Source organism: Rhincodon typus, chromosome 20 (genome assembly GCF_021869965.1).
Source record: "Rhincodon typus isolate 14 chromosome 20, sRhiTyp1.1, whole genome shotgun sequence".
Taxonomy (NCBI): Eukaryota; Metazoa; Chordata; class Chondrichthyes; order Orectolobiformes; family Rhincodontidae; genus Rhincodon; species Rhincodon typus.
In genome coordinates this window covers 31,115,454-31,136,945 of record NC_063351.1, presented here as the reverse complement: position 1 = coordinate 31,136,945, position 21,492 = coordinate 31,115,454, and the positions used below count along the sequence as shown (strand labels likewise).

General features: G+C 37.2%; 2 protein-coding genes across 3 annotated transcripts in view; one reads left to right on the top strand and one right to left on the bottom strand.

Annotated features, from left to right (window-relative positions):
* prdx3 (peroxiredoxin 3) overlaps nucleotides 1–4,740 on the bottom strand; it is a 16,062-nt gene extending 11,322 nt beyond the window's left edge. The window contains exons 1-3 of the mRNA XM_020537331.2: nucleotides 4,525–4,740; nucleotides 3,716–3,842; nucleotides 2,514–2,655 (exon numbers count right to left, since the gene is read on the bottom strand). Of these exons, the coding sequence (XP_020392920.1) occupies nucleotides 2,514–2,655; nucleotides 3,716–3,842; nucleotides 4,525–4,545 (290 nt within the window). The 5' untranslated portion in view covers nucleotides 4,546–4,740. The remainder of the gene's footprint in view (nucleotides 1–2,513; nucleotides 2,656–3,715; nucleotides 3,843–4,524) is intronic.
* On the top strand, nucleotides 4,698–21,492 carry LOC109939043 (U6 snRNA-associated Sm-like protein LSm1). Of its 2 annotated transcripts, XM_020537330.2 has the most exons (4): nucleotides 4,706–4,820; nucleotides 15,932–16,000; nucleotides 19,892–20,007; nucleotides 20,897–21,492. In XM_020537330.2, exons 1-4 carry the CDS (start codon nucleotides 4,727–4,729, stop codon nucleotides 21,065–21,067), a joined length of 450 nt encoding a protein of 149 aa, XP_020392919.2. In that variant the 5' UTR covers nucleotides 4,706–4,726; the 3' UTR covers nucleotides 21,068–21,492. The 2 variants fall into 2 exon arrangements, with proteins under 2 accessions (XP_048464615.1, XP_020392919.2); XM_048608658.1 differs by lacking the exon at nucleotides 15,932–16,000 and having other exon boundaries at nucleotides 4,698–4,820.

Genomic DNA, 21,492 nt, shown 5'->3' with positions numbered 1-21,492 from the left:
ATAATAATAATAATGATGATAATAATAATAATGATGATAATAATAATAATGATGATAATAATAATAATGATGATAATAATAATAATGATGATAATAATAATAATGATGATAATAAGAACCTGGTTAAAAGAAAATCTATCATGCCTTACATTCTGGCAAGTATTTAAATAGATTAAACACAAATACATTTGTTTTATATATACAATTGTGTTTTTAAAAATGGTTCATAAATTGCAACTTCAAGTCTGGAATATGTGTCCAGATTTCTATGTGCGTAAAATATAGTACTGGGAGAGAAGGAAATAAGCAATAGGCAAAGTTATGACAAATAGATTTCACTGTAAACGAATATGCGTTCACCCATTTTGGACCTAAAAGGTATAGAATAAGTACTGTCAAAATAATGACCAGTCAGAAACAATAGGGATCCAAAGAGATAGTAGGAACTGCAGATGCTGGAGAATCTGAGATAACAAGTGTAGAGCCAGATGAACACCGCAGGCCAAGCAGCATCAGAGGAGCAGGAAAGCTGCTGTTTCGGGCCTAGACCCTTCTTCAGAAAAATGTGAAGAAGGATCTAGGCCCGAAACGTCAGCTTTCCTGCTCCTCTGATGCTCCTTGGCCTGCTGTGTTCATCCGGCTCTACACCTTATTATATCAGGGATCCAAAGAGATTTGGATCTCCATGCAGATAACTTAAAATTTTGTAGAAGCCGAAAGTAATCAAAAAAATTAATAGTAAGCTAGCATTTTTTTTTTTTTTTTTTTAAATCCAGAGGACTAGATGTTTTGGTATACCAAAGCATAGCTCTAGTTAGCCCATATTGGAACATGAAGACAAGTCTGGGCATCACACTGATGGAAAAATATAGAGGCCCTGGAAGAAGTATAGGTTAAATTAACCAGATGATACCTAGAGCCCAACAGTTGACTCACAGGAGAGATTGCACAAACTAAGATTGCATTCCTTAGATTCTAGATTAGAGATGTTTTGAACAAAGTTTACAAAATATTAAGGGAACAGATGGGGTTCATTAGGAGGCATTAGTTTAAAAGTTAGCGCATACAAAGCATGGTAGAAATTTAGACTTTTCTACTGGCAATTGATGCTTGATCATTTGTTGATGGATATGGGTCAAAAGCAGATATATGCAATTAGGACACAAAGCAGCCATAATCCCATTGAAGGCTAAAAAAGATTACATGCATTCTGAGAAAATAAAGACATTTAAAGGAAAATAGAAACTGATAATGAGAGAATGAAAAGTACCCGGATGTCTCAACAACTATCCAATTGAACTTTAGGAACTACACACATTATGTTCAAAGCGTTATTATGTTCAATTTAATGTTCAATCACTCCTTTGCATTTATTACCCTTAAAATGTTAGGCATATTTAGTACAAAATTTAATTTAACATCTAGAAAAAAAAAAGTGTGCCAATATTAATAGGAACACTTATTTTAACATTTTTGGTAAAAATGCTATTAAAATCTTAAATTCAGGGAATGTTGAAAATGAGCTATTTAGTAAACTGGGTTAGACAATCTAAAAGCTGTTTTGAAAACATACATGTACAATTCTCAGCAGGTTCATCTTCAAAAGAATCAGACGTGTTTGATATATGCAAGCCTTCATGATTGCTCAAGTGTGAATAATAATTGAGAAAAAAAAGCCCAAAGATCAGAAAGCAATGTAACATTTACAACATTAAGAACTGCCTGCTATAGATATCTGATTATTTTTATGTAGCATTTATAGTCCCCTTCCTGAATATTGCAAACAAATTCATGCATAATAAGCCAGCAATTCTCAATGTCTTAAACACTGTGGTTAAATACATTTAGCTTTGCATAAAGAACAAAATCTTTTGTGCAACACCACAAAAAGCATGGCTGGTATGCACACCAGAAATTACAACAGCTATTCCATCCCGTAAAAAAAAAAAAAAAAAGATTCAAGCCAGGAAATTAAAAGCAGAAAAGTAGCCATGATTATTGTTCATTCGGTGGGGTTAGGGTTACAGTTTGTGTATAGAATGAGATAAAACAAAGTTACAGGTCAGAGCAAACAAAAACAGAAGTAAAAGCTGATAAAGAAAGTAACAGCAATAACAAAAAAAAACTATACACAAGCTAAAATCATAGCTGAAACAAACCCACACCCAAAGAAGAGTGGGTAATCAAGATATGGGAGCACAACAGTATTTCTTCTCTGAAAGATGTACTCCACCCATCATTCACCTAATATTTTCAGAACTGATAATACAACAAGATATGTGGGCCACCTCCTCCTTAACTCTGACCAAAACAGAGTATTTCCATGCTGATTCTTTTTAAAAAACTTTCCTCAAAATACTTGAAACAAAATACTGTTTGTATGTATTAGAATTGCTCTTGAAACTGGTGTCAAAAGAGGAATTTAAAAGTACATAATCAGAGAAATATGGCAAAAAAAATTATTCCTCTTAAATAAATACTCTAAGCAAATTATAGATACCGAGGTTACTTACAAATCCAAAGGATAGAAGAACATGACGAGATATTTTCCTTTGTAGTCATCCAAATTGATCTCTTTGAACTCACCATTGACCACAGCAGTGCCCTTGAAAAATGGAGCAGGTTGGGTGACAGCAGGAGTAAAGTTTGAATAAGCTGAAAAGGTACAAAAGCCAATTATCCATCAGAGGCTACACTCCTTCTATTAACCTCACAATTACACACAAAGAACATTTGTATGAAAATTCATATCCCCAGTCTGCCTGCACAGTGCATAGTTTTAAAATAGTTGCATAGAAACATTAATTTGCATTCTCTGGAATTGTATGAAAATATGATCGGCACAGAGAAAATATTAACCAAAGATAGACTGCATACAGCTACTCTTGGAATTATTGTGTTCACTTTTGAACTTTACATATAACAAGAGATAGAGACAACACACAAAAGGGTAAGCACAATGGTACCCAAATTCTGACTCACAAAACTATGTTTATTAGAGAAGTGCAGACTTAGAGGAGATTGTAGAATAACAAAGCAGATAGATTTTGTCCAATTGAATAGACAATTTGAAATCAATCGAGGTGATATCATTTAGAGTATCTGTATTTGCAAGGGCAAAAAGTGAGATTACATGGTAAAGCGTAAAAAGTTCACTGTGGAGTGGCTGATGACAGAAAAACTTGAGTTGCTATTGTCTCCAACAGCTTGTCGGACTGCCTTACACAGTCAGAGACTGACCTGAAGGTTCTGAGGAAGGGTCACCGGACCTAAAATGTTAACTCGGTTTTTTTTTCCTTCACAGATGCTGCCGGACCTGCTGAGCTTTTCCAGCAACTTTGTTTTTGTTACTAACCTCCTAGCATTTTGTGATAAAATTGTCCAGTTTTATTCCTCATCTGGAAGACTAATACAGATTTGTATCATGACAGTGTCAGCTGCTGCATCAAACAATTTGAAATTCTTACTTATAATATCTGAACAAGTTGTTTTCTTAATGTTATTTTAGAACAGTGCCAAAAGGAAGTGCTCCCCGAAACATGTTTTAGGCAATGTTAAATTTAAAGGGCAAGTTATTACTAGTGGCAGGTCTAGCTATAAAAATCAGTCTGCTTCTAACGCCTCGCTGTCGGGTGAAAGGCTCTATCTGTTAATGGTTTTCGCTCAAACTAGTTATGAGATCGTTTAGAACACATCAGCTTCCCAGAGTACTTACTTGTACTGAAGTTGCATTTATGATTTATTAGAGAGGTTGAACTCCGCCAGTTTGCTGCATTTTTCTGTCTGCAGTGCAGTCGGAGAGCCGCAGAAACTCCCCTGGCGTATAAGCATGCACGAGAAAGCTGCAAATCAACAGAAACGGAGTAGACAATAGATCACTCCAAGTGAAATACGCTTGGACGAATTTTAAATTTATGTTTCTTGCAGACATAAAGACAAGTAAAACCATAAATTCAAAGTAGTATGGCTCCCCAAGCAAATTAAGTGAAATAATCAGAAATTCAGATCACTTTATATCTTTTAATTTAACAAAAGAAAAATGCATAAAGATGGGGAGGGGGTGGATGAGATATGGGGGCGGCAAGGTTGACCTTCGCCAACTGGCTGCAGGAATTAAAGACTGGCAGGCAGATGGTCAGTTGAAAACTGTGGCCTCCTGATGCTACTCCAGCGAAAACATGGAGCCATATCGCCATGTGACTGGGGGTAAAGCAGTCACCACACGGGACGGGGTTAAAAACACAAACTCCAAGTCTCTACAGAGAGGAAAAAGGGGGCAAACAGACATTTCGTACATCTAAAGGTATGGTTCACTGGGACATCCAGAGAGCGGCAAACGGCCACAGGCTATCCAGCAAACATTAACGAGGCACCCGGTACTGATGAACAACGCCGTTTGGGGGAAGGCGAGGGAGAAAGAGGGAAAGAAAGCCACATTCCAGATATAACCGAGAATTCACTACGACTACGACCGCGACACACACAGAGAGAGAGAGAAAGAGAGAGAATTTCCCCCTCACGAACCCGAGTCACAGCCGCCGCCATCTTAGTGTCCACACACCCGCCCCCTCCAGGGGGAACGCTGAGCCGCTGTTAAAAGTGACCATCAATTATCAAAAAATCACACCGAAATCATTCCTCCGTAAACAACACGCAAAGTCCGCGGTAAATAAAACAGAAATAAAACAAACAAAATTAAACAGCGCCAGGACCCTGCCCACTGGTCATGCAGGATGTGATGTCACCAAAAGCGCGCAATTTCCGGAGGAGCAAGATGAACTACATGCCAGGGACAGCAAGCCTGATAGAGGATATCGACAGTAAGGGAATATACTCAATATTTATCACGGCGAGTTACAGCCAGCCTCATATGGGGTGTCGGTAGTAAAGAAATGTATTCAATTTTCAACACGTTCAGCTGTAGTCAGTCTGATACAAGACGTTAACAGTAAGGGAATATACACATTTATTGTTATGCCTGGCTGTAGCCAGTCTGATAGAGGACATTGATAGTAAGGACATGATGCTCAATTATCATCATGTAGAGCTGTAGTCAGTGTGAAAGAGGCCATTGGCAGCAAGGGAATGTACCCTCACTATGTATGCTCAGTTGTCATCAGCTCAAGCAGTAGCCAGTCTGAGAGAGGTACGTTGTCAGTAAGGGAATATATTCAATTACTGTCACATCAGGTTGTGGTCAGTCTGATAGAGGATGTTGACAGGAAGGGAAAATACTCAATTATCATCATGTCGATCTGCAGTTGCTCTGATAGAGGACACTGATAGTAAGGGAAAATACACAATTATCATCATGTCAAGCTGGAATCACTTTCATAGAGGACATTTACAGTAAGGTAATAGACTCTATTATCATCATGTTGACCTGTAGTCAATCTGATGGAGGACATTTGAAAGTAAGGGAATAGACTCAATTATCATCATGTTGAGCTGTATTCTGTCCGAAGACAATGATAGTAAGGGAATATTCCCACACTGTGTATACTCAATTATCATCATGTCGAGATATAGTCAGTCTAATACGGGACAATCACATTTGGGGAATAGACTCAATTATCACCATGTGCCAAAGTAATTCTGATAGTCAACATTGACAGGAATGGAATATACTCTCATTCTCACAGTATTCTCAAATATTGTCACGTCAAGTTATAACCAATCTGTTTGCGTAATTTGATAGGGAATATACTAACAATGGACACTCAATTATCATCTCAAGCTATAGTCAGTCTGCTAGAGGACATTGACGATAAGGGAATATACTCACATTGCATGACTAAAATCAAGCAAAAATCAAAAAGAATCTGTAAAATCTTCTATAAGTGTTTAAAATGTAAACATTTGACTAAAACAAATATAGGTTCTTTACAGGCATAGTTGGAAGAATTTATACTGGGGAATAGAGAAATGAGAGAGAAGCTAAATGATAACATTTTGTCTGTTTCTATACGAAGTTACCAGAAATCTCTCAGAAGTAGCGATCCCAGTGACTGAGAATGCAGAGTTGAAAGAATTTAGAGTTAGTATGAAGATTGTACTTGAGAAATAATGGGTTCTGAAGTTGATAAATGGCCAGGACTTGAAACACTACATCCCAGAGTGTTGAAGAAAATGGCTATAGAGATAGTCATTGCATTGATGGTTATGTTCCAAAATTCTGTAGATTCTGTAAAGATTGCTGCAAGTTTGGAAAGTATTGAAAGTCATCCCACTATTTAAGGGACTGAGAGAGAAAACAGGGAAGTACATACCTGTTAACCTTACATCAGTAGTCAGGAAAATGCTAGAATCTAGTACAAACAATGGGATAAGTAAACTATTAGAAATACTAAAAGGGGTCCCTGGAGCAATACTCTCAGTTTCAAATGCTGTAAGTCAAAATATACACGTTAGATGTTATAAATTCCGTAACATTTTCCTTCATAAGACATACATTTCTCAATTATTTTAAGTTTCATTTGACATTGAATTTTTATATGTCATGATGTTCATAGAAGTGCAACAATTTTAGATGGCAAACATCTAAATTACTTGGTTGGGCATGGTCAGAATGAATTTGTGAATGGAAAATTGTATTTGACAAGCTTATTGGCGTTTTCTGAAAATGGTACAATATGAATAAAGGAGAACTGATGGATCTAGTATATGTAAATTAAAATAAAGGGGAAAAATTGTTTACATCTTATTCAGGAAATATCAAAATGCATTGCATATGTAGAACTAGTGTGAGCAAGTATATACAGACACTGGAAACTAATGAGATATATTACCTGGTTAAATTATTGCCCATTATGTCAATGCATAGAATGGAACATATTAGTCTTTTACACCTACTGTCAGCATTAAGCAATCAGATCAACTGTAACACAGAAAGGTGGATATTTCAGATGTGTGGAGCCAGGTGTAGATATCTTGTCTATTATATCCACAATGTACCCAATGATCTACAGTAAACTACAGATGTGAGTGTAAATTTATGAATGTGCCATTGGGCTGTGTTCATATTTAATTGTAGTAATTGTAGGAAGTATAACTATATACAGCGCTAGACATCAGTGCTCCAGAGACTGATTTTCCACATGAAATGTAAAGCAACCAAGACAGCAACCAGTGCATAATGTTATTTTGAAATTATTTTTAAAGATGTGTATATTATAAATTTTGTCAAAAGTTCCTTTTGCTGAATTTCTACATATGTTTGATTCTGTAAAATTAACAGACCACCACATCAATTGAAAATAGTAATGTATTTCATCATTGTTTGCCATCTAAAATTGTTGCACTACTATGAACATCATGACATATAAAAATTCAATGTCAAATGAAACTTAAAATAATTGAGAAATGTATGTCTTATGAAGGAAAATGTTACGGAATTTATAACATCTAACGTGTATATTTTGACTTACAGCATTTGAAACTGAGAGTATTGCTCCAGGGACCCCTTTTAGTATTTCTAATAGTTTAACTTTTGCTTTTAAAGAATGACTTTTGAAAACAGAACAGAACTTTAAATATCGTGTTTATTTTTTAATAAGTCCATAGCTTGTAAATCTTCCTCAAAGAAGAGGGCTGTTTTTCTCATGTAAATTTTAGATTCATTCTTTAGTTATTTGTTATTGGATGAGGTGATATTATCTTTCTTTCCAGACCTGATGGTCGTGTTGGAAAGCAATTTTAAATAAACGAAGTATACACTAAACTTTGGTAACTGCATCATACATGGGAATAATGATTTTTAAAATTATTTGTAGTACTAAGACTGGTTTCCAGGATTTGAATACTTGTCTTTGCTCCCACATAAAAGGAACTTACAGACTGCAAATTCTGTGAATAGACAAATAAGCCTCAAGTCTTTATGCAGTAACATCTGTTGCTTTTTTTTTTCATTCATTCATTGATGGGATGAGGGCATCGCTGGGAAGACCAGCATTTATTGCCCATCTCTAATTGCCCAGAAGGCAGTTAAGAGTCAACCACATAGCTGTGGGTTTGGAGTCACATATTGGCCAGACCAGGTAAGGATAGCAGTTTCCTTCCCTAATGGACATTAGTGAATCAGGTGGGTTTTTTCCCCAACAATCAGCAATGGATTCATGGTCATCATTGTACTCTTAATTCCAGATTCTTTTAAAATTGAATTCAAATTCCACCATCTACCATGGCAGGATTCAGAGCTGGGTCCCCAGACCATTATCTGGGTCTCTCAATTAACAGTTCAGGGATAATACCATGGGGCATCGCCTGCCCAAGAGTGTTTAAAACTAAAGTTCCTGTATACATATAAAGTAGATGAGTGTGTGTGTTTGAGTAGAGAATATTATTGAATGTCAGAGCTGTTGTTGTTTTCTACCACCAATACCATCAAAATGCATTCACTGCCTTTAAGTCTGTAGCTAAAACTAAACAAAGTTAGAGACAGTTTTGCCATACCCCGTGGTCCAAATCTGAACACAATTTACTGCTTTGAACAAAGGAAATTTTGGAAGTCAACACTCTCTTCAGTCCAAAGATGCAAAAGAATACCTGGCTTTTCAAAACTCATTTGTAAAATGGCAGTTCAGCCAACGTTAGGAAGAAACAGGATGCTTCTTCTCATTTGCTTTATTCACATAGCACTTTTAGTGACCTACTGCTAAAGTACACCTTCTGAGAAAGAGATTTTGTGTGAGAAATGACTTTAATGATGTGATAATAGTATAGTAGGGAGAGGATTCCTCCCCACCAGTTCACACCACTTTTGACACCGACTCAGTGATTTTATTTGTTAGTTTGTACTGTACTTTCTTGTGTTCCTCTGTTTATTTTGTGAAAAATCCTCACATCTAAAAACTTCCTGTTTTGGAACAAAGCATAATTAGTTATATGCATAATCTGTCAGATTTAGCTGATTATGACCATTATAGCAGAATTTACACTGTAAATATTGCCATACCTTATCCAGTTGTTCCTTCAGCTGATTGGCACAATTATTGTTTGCTATGTCTGACTGCTACTTGCAAGATGGCAAAATACCTAGGTTGGCTGTTGTCTTTTTCCTACATAGGCAGAGGGATTGGTTACACCTTCTACTATCCATCATCCACAAGTGATTTAAAACAAATTCTGGCTAATCCAACTCTGCCCAGCACGGAACATGTGCCTTGCAGTGCCCAGTTGACTATTACTTGCATACTTATGGCAGCTCATTCCATACATGCACTACCCTCTGTGTGAAAAAGTTGCCCTTTAGGTCCCTTTTAAATCTTTCCCGTCTCACATTAAACCTATGCCCTCTAGCTTTGTACTCCCCTACCCTGGGAAAAAGACCTTGGCTATTCACCCTATCCATACACCTCATGATTTTATAAACCTCTGTAAGGTCACCCTCGGTGTCCAACACTCCAGAGAAAATAGCCTCAGGCTATTCAGCATCTCCCTATAGCTCAAACCCTCTAACCCCAGCAACATCCTTGTAAATGTTTTCTGCACCTTTCAAGTTTAACAACATCTTTCCTATAGCAGGGAGACCAGAATTGAACACAGTATTCCAAAATTTGGCTAACTAATGACATGTACAGCCACAACATGACATCAATGCACTGCTCGATAAAGGCAAGCTATCAAACGCCTTCTTCCCTACCCTGTCCACCTGTAACTCCACTTTCAACGAACTATGAAACTGTACCCCAAGGCAAGGTTTGGCAACACACCCCAAGACTCTACCATTAAGTATATAAGCCCTGCTCTGATTTGCCTTAACAAAATGTAATACCTCATATTTATCTAACTTAAACTCCATCTGTCACTCCTCAGCCCATCTGATCAAGGTCCCATTGTACTCCAAGATTGCCTTCTTCACTGTCCACTCCGCCACCAATTTTGGTGTCATCTAAAAACTTACTAACTATTCCTCCTATATTCACATCCAAATCATTTATATAAATGACTAAAAGCAGTAGACCCAGCACCAATGCATGCGGCTCACTGCTGGTCACAGGCCTCCAATCCGAAAAACAATTTTCCACCATCTGTCTCTGTCTCCTACCTTCAAGCCAATTTTGGATCCAACTGGCTGGCTCTCCCCTGATTCCATGTGATCTAACTTTATTAATCAGTCTACAATGTGGAACCTTGTTGAACGCCTTACTGAAGTCCAATTAGATTACATCCATTGATCTGCCTTCCTCAGTTGTCTTTGTCACTTCAAAAAACTCTATCAAGTTAGTGAAACACAATTTCCCACACACAAAGCCATTTTGACTATCCCTAATCAGTTCTTGCCTTTCCAAATACATGTAAATTCTGTCCCTCAGAATCCCCTCCAACAACTTACTCACTACTGACATCAGGCTCAACGGTCTATAGTTCCCTGGCTTTTGCTTAAAGCCTTTCTTAAATAGTGGCACCACATTAACCACCCTCCAGTCTTCCGGTGCTTCACCCTTGGCTGTTGATGGTTAAAATATCTCAACAAGGAGCCCAGCAATCACTTCCCTAGCTTCCCACAAATTTCTAGGTTACACCTGATCAGGTCCTGGGATTTATCCACCTTTATGCATTTTAAGAGGTCCAGCACCACCCCGTCCTAGACACTTTTCAAGATATCACTGTCTATTTCTCCAAGTTCTGTAACTTCGATATGCTCCACTGTAAATACTGATGCGAAATACTAATTTAGTATCTCCTCTGTTTCCTGTGGTTCCACACATAGACAGTTTTATTGATTTTTAAGGGGCCCTATTCTCTCCCAAGTTACACTTTTGCCCTTAATCTATTTATAGAATCTCTTTGGATTCTCCTTAACCCTATTTGCCAAGCTGTCTAATGTCCTGTTTTTGCCCTCCTGATTTCCCTCTTGAGTTTACTCCTACTGCCCTTATATTTCCATTCACTGCAGCTGATTGAGCATCTCCAACCCTTCTAATCTATGCAAGAGAGATCCACTTGATCTTTCAAGGTAGCATGACCAGCGGGTTGGAAATAGATCTCTCACATTGGGGTCAATTTGACTTTGCACAATCGTGTATAAGTAATTACAAACTTTCAACCTGTTTTATGTCTGAACTTATTTTCTTCCATTGCTACTCTTAAGAACATCTTTGCAATATTTAGCTTCTTTCCCTCACTTACAGAGAGAAAGAATTGAAACTATTGCTTAGTGCCCTGCAAAACAGAGAAGATTGTTGTGAAATGCAGATTTGTAGAATATTGTCTAAATTTGCATTGCAGTCTTGAATGAATCACTTCATGATCAAAACTTTTTCTGAAGGGAAATAAAATATACAGTGTCTAAATAACATCAAGCTGCACTCAGTGTTATGGGTTCTACTGTTCAATACATAATTCAAGGAGCCCTATCATCTATTTCAACACAAAAGCGAAAGTGTCCCTGCTGGAAACCAGAAATAAAAACAGAAAATTCTGAAACTTTCAATAGGTCAGGCAGCACATGAAATATTAGTTGTCTATGAGGTTGTTGACTTGCTTATCGAGCTGTTTTGTTTCCGTTCAGACGTTTTGTCACGATGCTAGGTGACATTATCAGTGAGGCCTCCGATGAAGCAATGTTGTTCTACTCTGCTGGGAATTTATACTGTCTGGTCCATTGTGGTGAGTGGTGTCATTTCCGGTTTTGATCTGTATGAGTTTGTATATGGGGTCTAGTCCAAATGTTTATTGATCAGCACTACGAGTTGAAAACCATGCCTCTAGGAATTCCCGTGCGTGTCTATGTTTGGCTTGGGCTACTGTGGTTACGTTGTCCCAATTAAACTGATGGACTTCATTGTCTGAGTGTACTGATATTAAGGAAAGTTCATTATGTCAATTTGCAGCTAGCTGTTGTTCATGTATTCTGATGGCTAGTTTCCTTCCTGGCTGCCTGATGTAATGTTTGTGGCAGTCATTGCACGGTATTTTGTAAACCACGTTGGTTCTGTATGTTGTGTGAATGGGTTTTTTTAATCCTTGTGATTGTTTGTCCCCACAATATTCCCGCAACTTCATCTGCAGATGCCTACTAAACAGACAACAACAGGAGGAAACAGTGCACCCCTAACACACTGGCCACACTGCCCTACATCAAGAACATATCAGATCTGGCAACAGGACTCCTAAGACCACTAGGAATCATGGTAGCACACAAGCCCACAGCTACTCAATGACAAACACTCAGAAGGATTAAAGACCCCATTCCCACAACATGCAGAACCTACATGGTTTACAAAATACCATGCAAAAAGACTGCCAGAAAAATTACATTGGACAGACAGGAAGGAAACTAGCCAGCAGAATACATGAACATCAGCTCGCAGCAAAACGACATGACAAACTTTCCTTAAAATCAGTACACTCAGACAATGTAGGCCATCAGTTTAACTGGGACAATGTAACCATAATAGCCCAAGCCAAACATAGACACACATGGGAATTCCTAGAGGCATGGTTCTCCACTCGTAACGCTATCAACAAACGTATAGAATGGGACCTCATATACAAACCCACAGAGATCAAAACCGGAAATGACACTACTCACCACAACAGACCGGACAGTATAAGTTCCCAGCAGGGTAAAACAACATTGCTTCATCGGCGACCTCACTGATGATGTCACCTACTATGGTGACGAAACATCTGAATGAAAACAAGCCAGCTCGGCGAGCAAGTCAACAACCTCACCCACAACCCGAGCTACAAATCTTAGCTAAAACTTTAAATTAGCTGTCTATGTCTCCATTTCCCATTTCATTTGTATAAGTTTAGTGATTTCCATTTGAAGTTTCAATAGCAATTACTCATTTTTATTTTGGATGTAAGCTGTTTTGGGGCAATTGTTCCACATTTACAGGAACATGGGATGATGCTGTCTGACTAGTAGGGTTAGGAGGTACTTGCTGTATTTGTAGACAAAATGGGAACATTTTCAGCAACCTGTACTATAGACAGAGCTGGACAGCACATCAGGACAACGGTTATCAGCAGTGGAGCCCTTGAAGGAATGTTAGTTCAGTGTAACTTATTTTTGAGTAGAATAATAACAAACAATGAACAAGCTAAATTTTCTTCTGTCAGTGGGCCATTTTACTCAGCTTAAACAAAATGGCTTCTCACTATCCTCATATATTCTGAACCTGATGAAAGTTTGCCCTCAAAACCTGACTGGTTGCCTGTGTCTCTGTTGCTATGTTCAGAACAAAATAAAGTCTAGGCCAGAACAACCCCTTGCAATATTATAGTCTACTTAATTAACAATTTAACTACCTTTCATTTTCAGCACCTTTTGTGCTGAATATAATTTGCATTAAGGCAAATCCAATAAATCTAACTTTTGACTTGAGATAATGCTACTAGCCCTCTTCTGTTTAATGACATCACAAGTTATTGGTCCATTTACTTTTCTATATTCAACAGCTGATTGGCTCAAAATTAAAACACTCAAATAATAGAATAACTATTTTGCATGTCTTGAAATTTGAAATATGATTGATTTATCAAGATGGTTGGCCTGAATCCTGCAGCTACACGTATAAGACTTTGCTGTGTCAATTCAAGAGCTTTTAGCAACATACTTTTCAATCTTGTCCTCTTTCTTGACCTCATGTTAATACTGTTTTCTTCTAATATTGAAACCATTTGTATTTCATGAAAAAATGTTTATTTATATTTATTGTAGAAAATGGTACCAAAACATTTCACAGATGTAATGCAAAATTAATGTTGAAGCAAAAGGAAGAACTTATAACCAGAACTAAGGAATTTGAGGGAGTTTGGAAAATGTTGTGTAGTCGGAGACAAAAATAGCTTTAGGAATACGTAATCAGAAGGAAGGTTCTGTAGCTGCCTGACCTACAAGTTCATTTCACAGATCATGAAATATTTCCAAATCAACAGCCTTGTCAAGTTGCATTCCACATGAACATAGTTACCTCCACAACTCTGATGCATGACTATAGAGTGATCTCCCCAGGCTGCATGGATTTTTTTTTATATGTGTATCCTCTTTTAGATTTTCTCAACAAATGTAGGAAATTCCTCTCAAAATGTTGGCATGCAGCATGCTGCTGGGTGCTTTAATCCACTTGAGGTTATTTGCAAACAAAAGAATTCTTCTGCTTCTTGTTTACTCAATGAGAGTCGAAGGATCACAAATGTTTAGAAAACTTTTTATTCAGGATAACACAGACCTAAGCTGCCATGTATCATTTTCATGTTAATAGCCTTGATGTAAGTGACAGATTGCTGTATTTCAATTTATAAATTAAAAGGTGCCAATTTTCATCTAGACAATGCATTTATAGTATATAGAATGAGACAGTTTTCAATAAATGTAGCAGCAAAAATGGCAACACCTACTGAAAAGTGTGCTCATCCTATGTTCAAAATTCCAAAAGGATGCCTCACATCATAAGATGACTGCTTTGTCATTTTTTTATGCTTGATCAATGTAGGCTTAATTGATAAAAGGAGGGAATATTCTCAATTCATACTATTAATTCAATATTGAAAACAGCCTATTTATTTTACTAGAACAACCTCCATTTCTGTAGCACTTTTAAAGTGGTAAAATGGTGAAATAGTCAAGTCCAGACTATCAAAGGCATGCATGAGTGTTTCAGCAGCAAACAAGTTGAGACAGCTAAGAGTGAGATGATGTAAGAGGTGGGAATGGGCAGTTTTAGTAATGGCATGAGTCTGTGGTTGGAGCCACATTTTCATATCAAACATGATTCCAAGCTTGCAAAGTTAGTTCAGCCTCTTAACTGATGCCAGGGAATTAATAGAACCAGTACGAGGGGCTGGAGTTTGTAATGGGGATGAAAAATAATGACTTCAAACTTCCCAGCTTGTCATTTTAAGCAAATTTTGGCAAATCTGATATTGGATGTTAAAAACTCTGATAACTTAGAAATAATAGATGAGTCAAGAGAGGTGGTGTGACATGAAGATGGATGTCATCAGCGTTGATGTGAAAGTCAGTATTCTGTTTGGGTGTTGTGTTTTTGGATGGGGGTTCAGGTAGATCTTTCAGAGACACCAGTGGGACTCGTGCTGGAGCAGGAAGAGAAGCTATTTTGGGGACACGGGCTACAATTAAATAGATGAGAATGGAATAAGGCAAGAACAGCATTCACTACTTTAGTGGAATATAAATTGTTGAATTCTGAATTGTTTAGCCATTGTTATAGGTTGAATGAAGAAAGACAAATTATTTGCAATGAAGGAGCCCACAAGGTTTAAATTTGATGTGTTTGAGAGAGGTGATAGCCATGGTAGGTCAAAAGGACAGGGTCATGGGTGAATAGGATTGGTTCGAGACAGAGTTCAAGCACCAAAGTTTTGGATGAACAGAAGGTGAATCGGGGATGGGGGGGGGATGGGGTGGGCAGTGGGGTCATCGGGGAAAACGTTGGAACTGTTGAGTTTGAAGATAAAGAATGAATGTGGCTTACAGCACAAGTACGGCAGTGATACAAAGGCGATGTTACAAGGATAAAAGCAGTTGGTTTTTGTAATTAGCAGAGTATGAGTCTGGAATCTCACAGGTTAATACCTCAGTTAAGATAGCAGTCAGAGGAATGTCAGACATTATGAGCTAACCTTCGTGCAGTAAAAGTTCAAGGCTTCAATAATGGTTTATTCACAGACTTTAGAATTTACTGCACAGAAACAGGCCATCTGGCTCAAGTCTGAGTTGATATCTATGTCTACCAACTTCTGTTTCTGTTGTACTCATCAATACTGAAGGTCCCACTATTGTGTATTGTGGTTTATGGATGGAACATTCAAGGGTTCCAAATTACAACTGTGTGCTTGTGTTGAAGTACAAAGCAAAATTTCCAACAGTTTGTTCCGATAAGTTTGTGAGTGTATTTTTTCACAGGATCCTTATGATTAATTGTACTACTTAAAATATATTTTTTTTAATTTACAGAAAAACATTTAGTAGTACTTCGAGATGGGAGAACATTAATAGGATATTTAAGGAGTGTAGATCAATTTGGTGAGTATTATTATAGGAACAAAGTAAAGTTATTTAAACATTGTGGTGTATCAATCACTTTTGATCATGAAAAGTTGCATTGACCATTTAGTCAAAGTTGTTAAATATATCCATAGGCAATTAAAAGAATATGGTGTTCCTGTGGTGATGGATTTGTATCAGTACAGTAATTGCAGAACACTAGAGCTAGGAGAGGTTTTAGCATTGAATTATGACCCATCACAGGAAGTATAGAATTGTACACATTCAGGTTGTGTTTGTTTTCATTGAATTTTAATTTAATGCCGAAGCAGTACAGATGTAATAGAGATATCATTACTACTTCTAGAAATTAAATAGATGCAAAGAGGTATGAATAGCAAATTTTAAAAAAAATTAAAATGGATATTCTAGCATGTGACTGCGTAGCACAATGCAGCTTGACATAATTGAAAGGAACAGCTAACTAAAGAAATTGACATTTGTGGTCACAAGGAGCACCAAAAGATTTACATGTTAATATGCCAAGCCAATAATTTATAATGGTCTGACATGTACTCCAACAAATGTGTTTAAATAAGATCAAGATTGAGCTTTCAAATATAAGAGGAGGAGTTCAAAAAATTAGGGGTCTATGCAAAGCCCTACAGCTGGAATTTCTGTGCATTTGGATAATTTGAGTTTTAAAATGTGTTGAGAGCGAGATTAATTAGTTGTCTCTTGAAAGTGTCCAAATATATCCCTTTGCTCAAGTAGCCCTGTAGAGCACTGAAGTTTACAATTGGAAAAATCAAACTTAGCTTTTCAACCATCTCAGTGAAAGCATTTTCATTTCTTGGCTCTTTAGTAGTTAGCCTTTAGTGTTTACCAAACATCTTAGGAGTGTTTATTGTTTTTGTACAAGTCAGAGGGGTGGGAGGTATTTTGTGTCAACTTTGTCAGTGACTTTTCTTAACAGTTCTTTTTGATCTTGAATGTAAACCCATAATTTCTTCATTCCTTCATAATTTTTATCTCTATCTGCATAGGGTAGCTCAAGTCAGCAGGAGAGTTTATCACTCTATAAAGGAATGTTACTGTCAGTAGGGGAAAAAAAAACTTTTGGATGACGTGCCCCACTTTGAAATTGAAAAATAGAATGGAGTCAAGAAGATTTCCCTGAGGATCCTCTGCTAGGTGTTATGAAGGCAGGGCAAGTGCTCTGGCTTGGACAATTGCTTTCATCATTTGAGCAATGGTACAATAGTTTGACAGTTGTAACACACTCCATAATGTTTGAGAATTGTTTCATTTTTAGATTGAGTTTGAGAATGCAGCCAATTGTTAAGCAGGTAGCAGGTTGTACTGCAATTATGTCAAAACAATCAAAACGTAGTTGCTAGGGTTTATTGGTCTGCAAAATTCCTTTCCACTGAAATTTAGTTGTCCAAGTAGTTTAAACAGAGAAGTGGTTAAAACTAATGTGTAATTAGATCTCGAAGAGCCAGATCATTATAGAGCATATCAAGGTGATCTTTGGATGGAAAGTTTAATATAACTGTCATTTCCACTCACTGACCTCTCAGCAAATATGTCAAAATGTCACACATCAGAGGAGTAGAATGTGACTCCTGTCATGACTCGAGGGTAGTGCACTGGAAATCCGGCCCCACTATTCTAAGACATGTCACAAATGTTAAAATTTGATTAAACCACCAAATTGTACAATTTTACCTAACTCTGTAATTCAGTTTCGAAGAATGTGCACACCAGGATTTCATGAACAAGAAAATAAGTGTTTATTGTAATAAGAATATTTTTAAACAATAGCATTAAGAAGACATGAATTATTAACATACAAGTCAATAACTAAAAATCTACTCCTTTCTAAAATTTCTGTACACGCAGAATCTCACAAAAGAGACAAGGCAAGACACAAGTATTTATAGGTGTTGGGAAAGTCAAAAAAAGGGTCAGAGAGGCAAATTTCTGGTACCAGTCTGGATCTTGGATGTTGATGTGTTGTTTTCTTTTGGCCTTCCTTCAACTCCTTCTAATTTTTTGCTAATAACAAAAGATTGTGGATGCCCCAATTCCCTGTCTTTTGTTCATTGGCTGAGGATTTGCCTTTTCAGTGCCTCTTAAGGTGACTTTTCCCCTGTTTCTTTCAACAGGGGATTCTGCAGAGGGAGAAACTTAGAAAGATGAGGGACAGTAACTAACTGCTAGATATTTTCTTTTACTTCTCTACACAAAAGGTAGGGAGAGATGGATGCTTTCTCTTTGCAGACCGGATATTTCTGCTGTTTTGTCCACACCCTTAACTATAGCTAGCTGCCCAGGAGCCATCAAGTGACTGTTACTATGCTGAACCCTCCCGAGCCCACAAAAACTGATCCCAATTGAAATACAAATCAGAATGCTGTCTCTGGGTAAAACTGCCCTGATCTCTCACAGGTCATGTCTTTCTGTCTTGAATATTCCCTCATTGTTTAAATAAGGCAACATTATACATACAACTCCAAATGTGTTCTAGTAAAGAGATAACAAAGTGTAGAGCTGGATGAACACAGCAGGCCAAGCAGCATCAGAGGAGCAGGAAGGCTGACGTTTCGGGCCTAGACCCTTCTTCAGAAATGTAACTTCTAGTAACTTGTTTTTAAAACTGTAGATATCTTCTCACATAGTTTCTTTGGTTTAAAGCAGTATTTTCACTTTTTGGTCCACAATCCAAAAACAAAGAGAATAAAAAAATGTAGTCTTTACACTACAGTTTTCTCAAAAGAATATGTGGAGTTAGATCTAAAATATGTGGCATTACATCCGAAATATAAATCCGTTGTGATAACCGTGAAACGATCACTGTCTTAAAAACCCATCTTGCTCATTCATGTCCTTTTCAAGGAAGAAAATCTGCTGTCTTACCTGGTCCAGCCCACGTGTGATTCCAAACCCACGGCAATGCTGTTAATTGTAATCAGCCCTCTGAAATGGCTTTGCAAACTACTGAGTCCAAGAGTAATTAGGAATGGCCAACAAATATTGGCCCTCCAGTGGTGTCCACGTACAATGAAAGCATTAATAAAGACCCTAAGTTGAATACATGTTGACTATGCAATACTACCCAACGTAGTTTATCCGAAACCATGCAGTTTGAAATTGACTTTGGATTTTACCTTGGGTAATAGGAGGGCTCTTCTTGAAATAGAAATTTGCATAAGTTAGCTTAATTTGTCTACTTATTCACTCGATTTTCTCAAATTACCAATGTAAATTTATTTAAGTGATGATTTAAATACCCCTGTGAAATTCAGTTGTGTGCTATTGATGCATGCAATTGTGGAGAAGTGGTACTTTTCCTTTTGATGAAAAGCATCACAGTTAAAATTATGGTTGGTGGATTTCTGGAACTTTGGATCCAGCAGAAATATATCAGTTTTGACAGTTGTTCACTGGCCTGTTTCAACGGTTAACTATTCAGGAGTTAAGTAAGTATTCATTTTATACAACTCAAGTTCAAAAAAAAGTATATATTAATTTTACATATGTTATAACAGTTGAAACTATCCTAGTAAAAATTGCTGTGTGATGTATCACATTGCCCCTGGGATGTAAGTTAGAGGCTAATTCCCGTGACACTTTGATCTTAACAGATTAACGTTCATACTGTCCTCTAATCTATTATGACTGAGATCCTTATTTTACGTTACACTGTATGAACTTTAAATGTAACCTTTTGAACGAGCTAGGTTGAGTTAAGAATTAAGTTTGAGTTAAGCTCTAGAATTGCAGTGCAACTGCAACACAAAAAATGTGCTTTTATTGATGATTGTGTAGTGATCATCTTCAGGTATTGATTTAAAATCTCTTGAGAGTGGAGTCCATGCTAAACACCAAGGCAATTATGCTTATTCTTCCATCGCTGTGTTGCAGCTAATTTGGTTCTTCATCGGACAGTGGAACGAATCCATGTAGGAAGAAAATACGGTGACATTCCCAGAGGGATTTTTGTTGTCCGAGGAGAAAATGTGGTGCTTCTGGGGGAAATAGTGAGTTTAGTTATTCTCTGATTTCCTACTTCATTATTTTTGAACCATACTAATAAAAACAATAACAGAAAATTGGAGAATAACTTTAGTTTGATGTTTGGCTTTGTAAAAATTAATTAGCCATTGATTACACCACCTATTTCTACCTAGATAGTATTGCCTGAGATCCCTGTCTTGGGTCACCTTCTGGTAAAACCTTCATTCGCTTTTTCATTACGTCTGGACTTAAATATTCAAATGCACTCTAGGCTGGTCTCTCCCACTCCAACTTCTGTAAACTTGAGGTCATTCAAAATTTTACAGTTTGTATCTTAAATAATAGCAAATCCTGTTCCCCTTTCAGGCCCGCACTTACTGACTTACATTGCCTGTCAGTCAAGCAATATTTTGATTGGAAATTTGCATCCTTACTGTCAAACCATTGGTTGCCTTACCCCTACCTATCTCCGTAATCTCCAGCACCATAACCCCTTGAGATCTCTGCACTCCCCTAATTCTGACCTTTTGTGCATCCTCAATTTGTATTGCTGCACTACTGGTGGCTGCGCATTCAGTTGCACAAACCAGAGTTTTCAAATATCCTCTGTACACCTCCACATTCCCTACTTTATTTTCTTCCTTTACACACACTCCTCTTTGACCAAGCTTTTAGTCATTTCATCCATTGGCTCCTCATGTGTTTGGATATCATACTTTGTTTTGTAATGCTGTTGTGAAGTGCCTTGAGACACTTACAATGTTAAAGGCAGAATATAAATATAACTTATTGTCATTACGGGATTGAGATTTGCTGTACTTTTCCTCTATTTCAGCAAGCGAAATAATGGTCTCGTGGTGTTTAAATTTGTTATTCTATTGCATTCCTTTAACGACTGATTTTGCCTTACAGGATCTGGAAAGGGAGACTGATACTCCCTTACAGAGGGTGTCTATTGAGGAGATTCTGGAAGCTCAAAGAGTTCAGCAGCATGAAAAACAAGAAGCAGAAAAGGCAAAAAGTGAAGCTTTGAGAGAGCGAGGATTATCTATCCCCCGTACAGATACTCTTGACGAATACTAAAAGAAGAGTCACTTTTAAGAATACAACTCCAGACTTTGCCACATCACCTTTTTAAGTGACTGAAATTGTTAGATTTCACTGCTGAAATGGGATAGATTGTATCTATAGTTGAATGAACTCTATATGTTAAAAAAACAGTTTTTAACAGACATTTTACAATGGACTTGCTGTGATTCTTTTCAAAACACAGCAACAAAACATTAGAAAAATTCATTGAGTTAATTTACGGGTTCTTGAAACCATCCTATTGGTCTGAAAATGTAACAATAAAAGACCTTCACCACAATGAAGCTTTAGTCGTACATGATGGGCTTTCCATTCAGCGAAAGGATGTGCCATACCAATCAATGTGTAGGTAGGTTTTTCTTACATAGATTAACTTGCTGTGTATTTACCAAAAATAAAAATATCATTCATTTCATAAA

Coding starts and splice junctions, on each gene's coding strand:
- LOC109939043 (XM_020537330.2), top strand. CDS start 4,727: ATGCAGGATGTGATGTCACCAAAAGCGCGCAATTTCCGGAGGAGCAAG. Junction 4,821..15,931: donor CCTGATAGAGGATATCGACA/GTAAGGGAATAT, acceptor TTTAATTTACAG/AAAAACATTTAGTAGTACTT. Junction 20,008..20,896: donor TGGTGCTTCTGGGGGAAATA/GTGAGTTTAGTT, acceptor TTTGCCTTACAG/GATCTGGAAAGGGAGACTGA.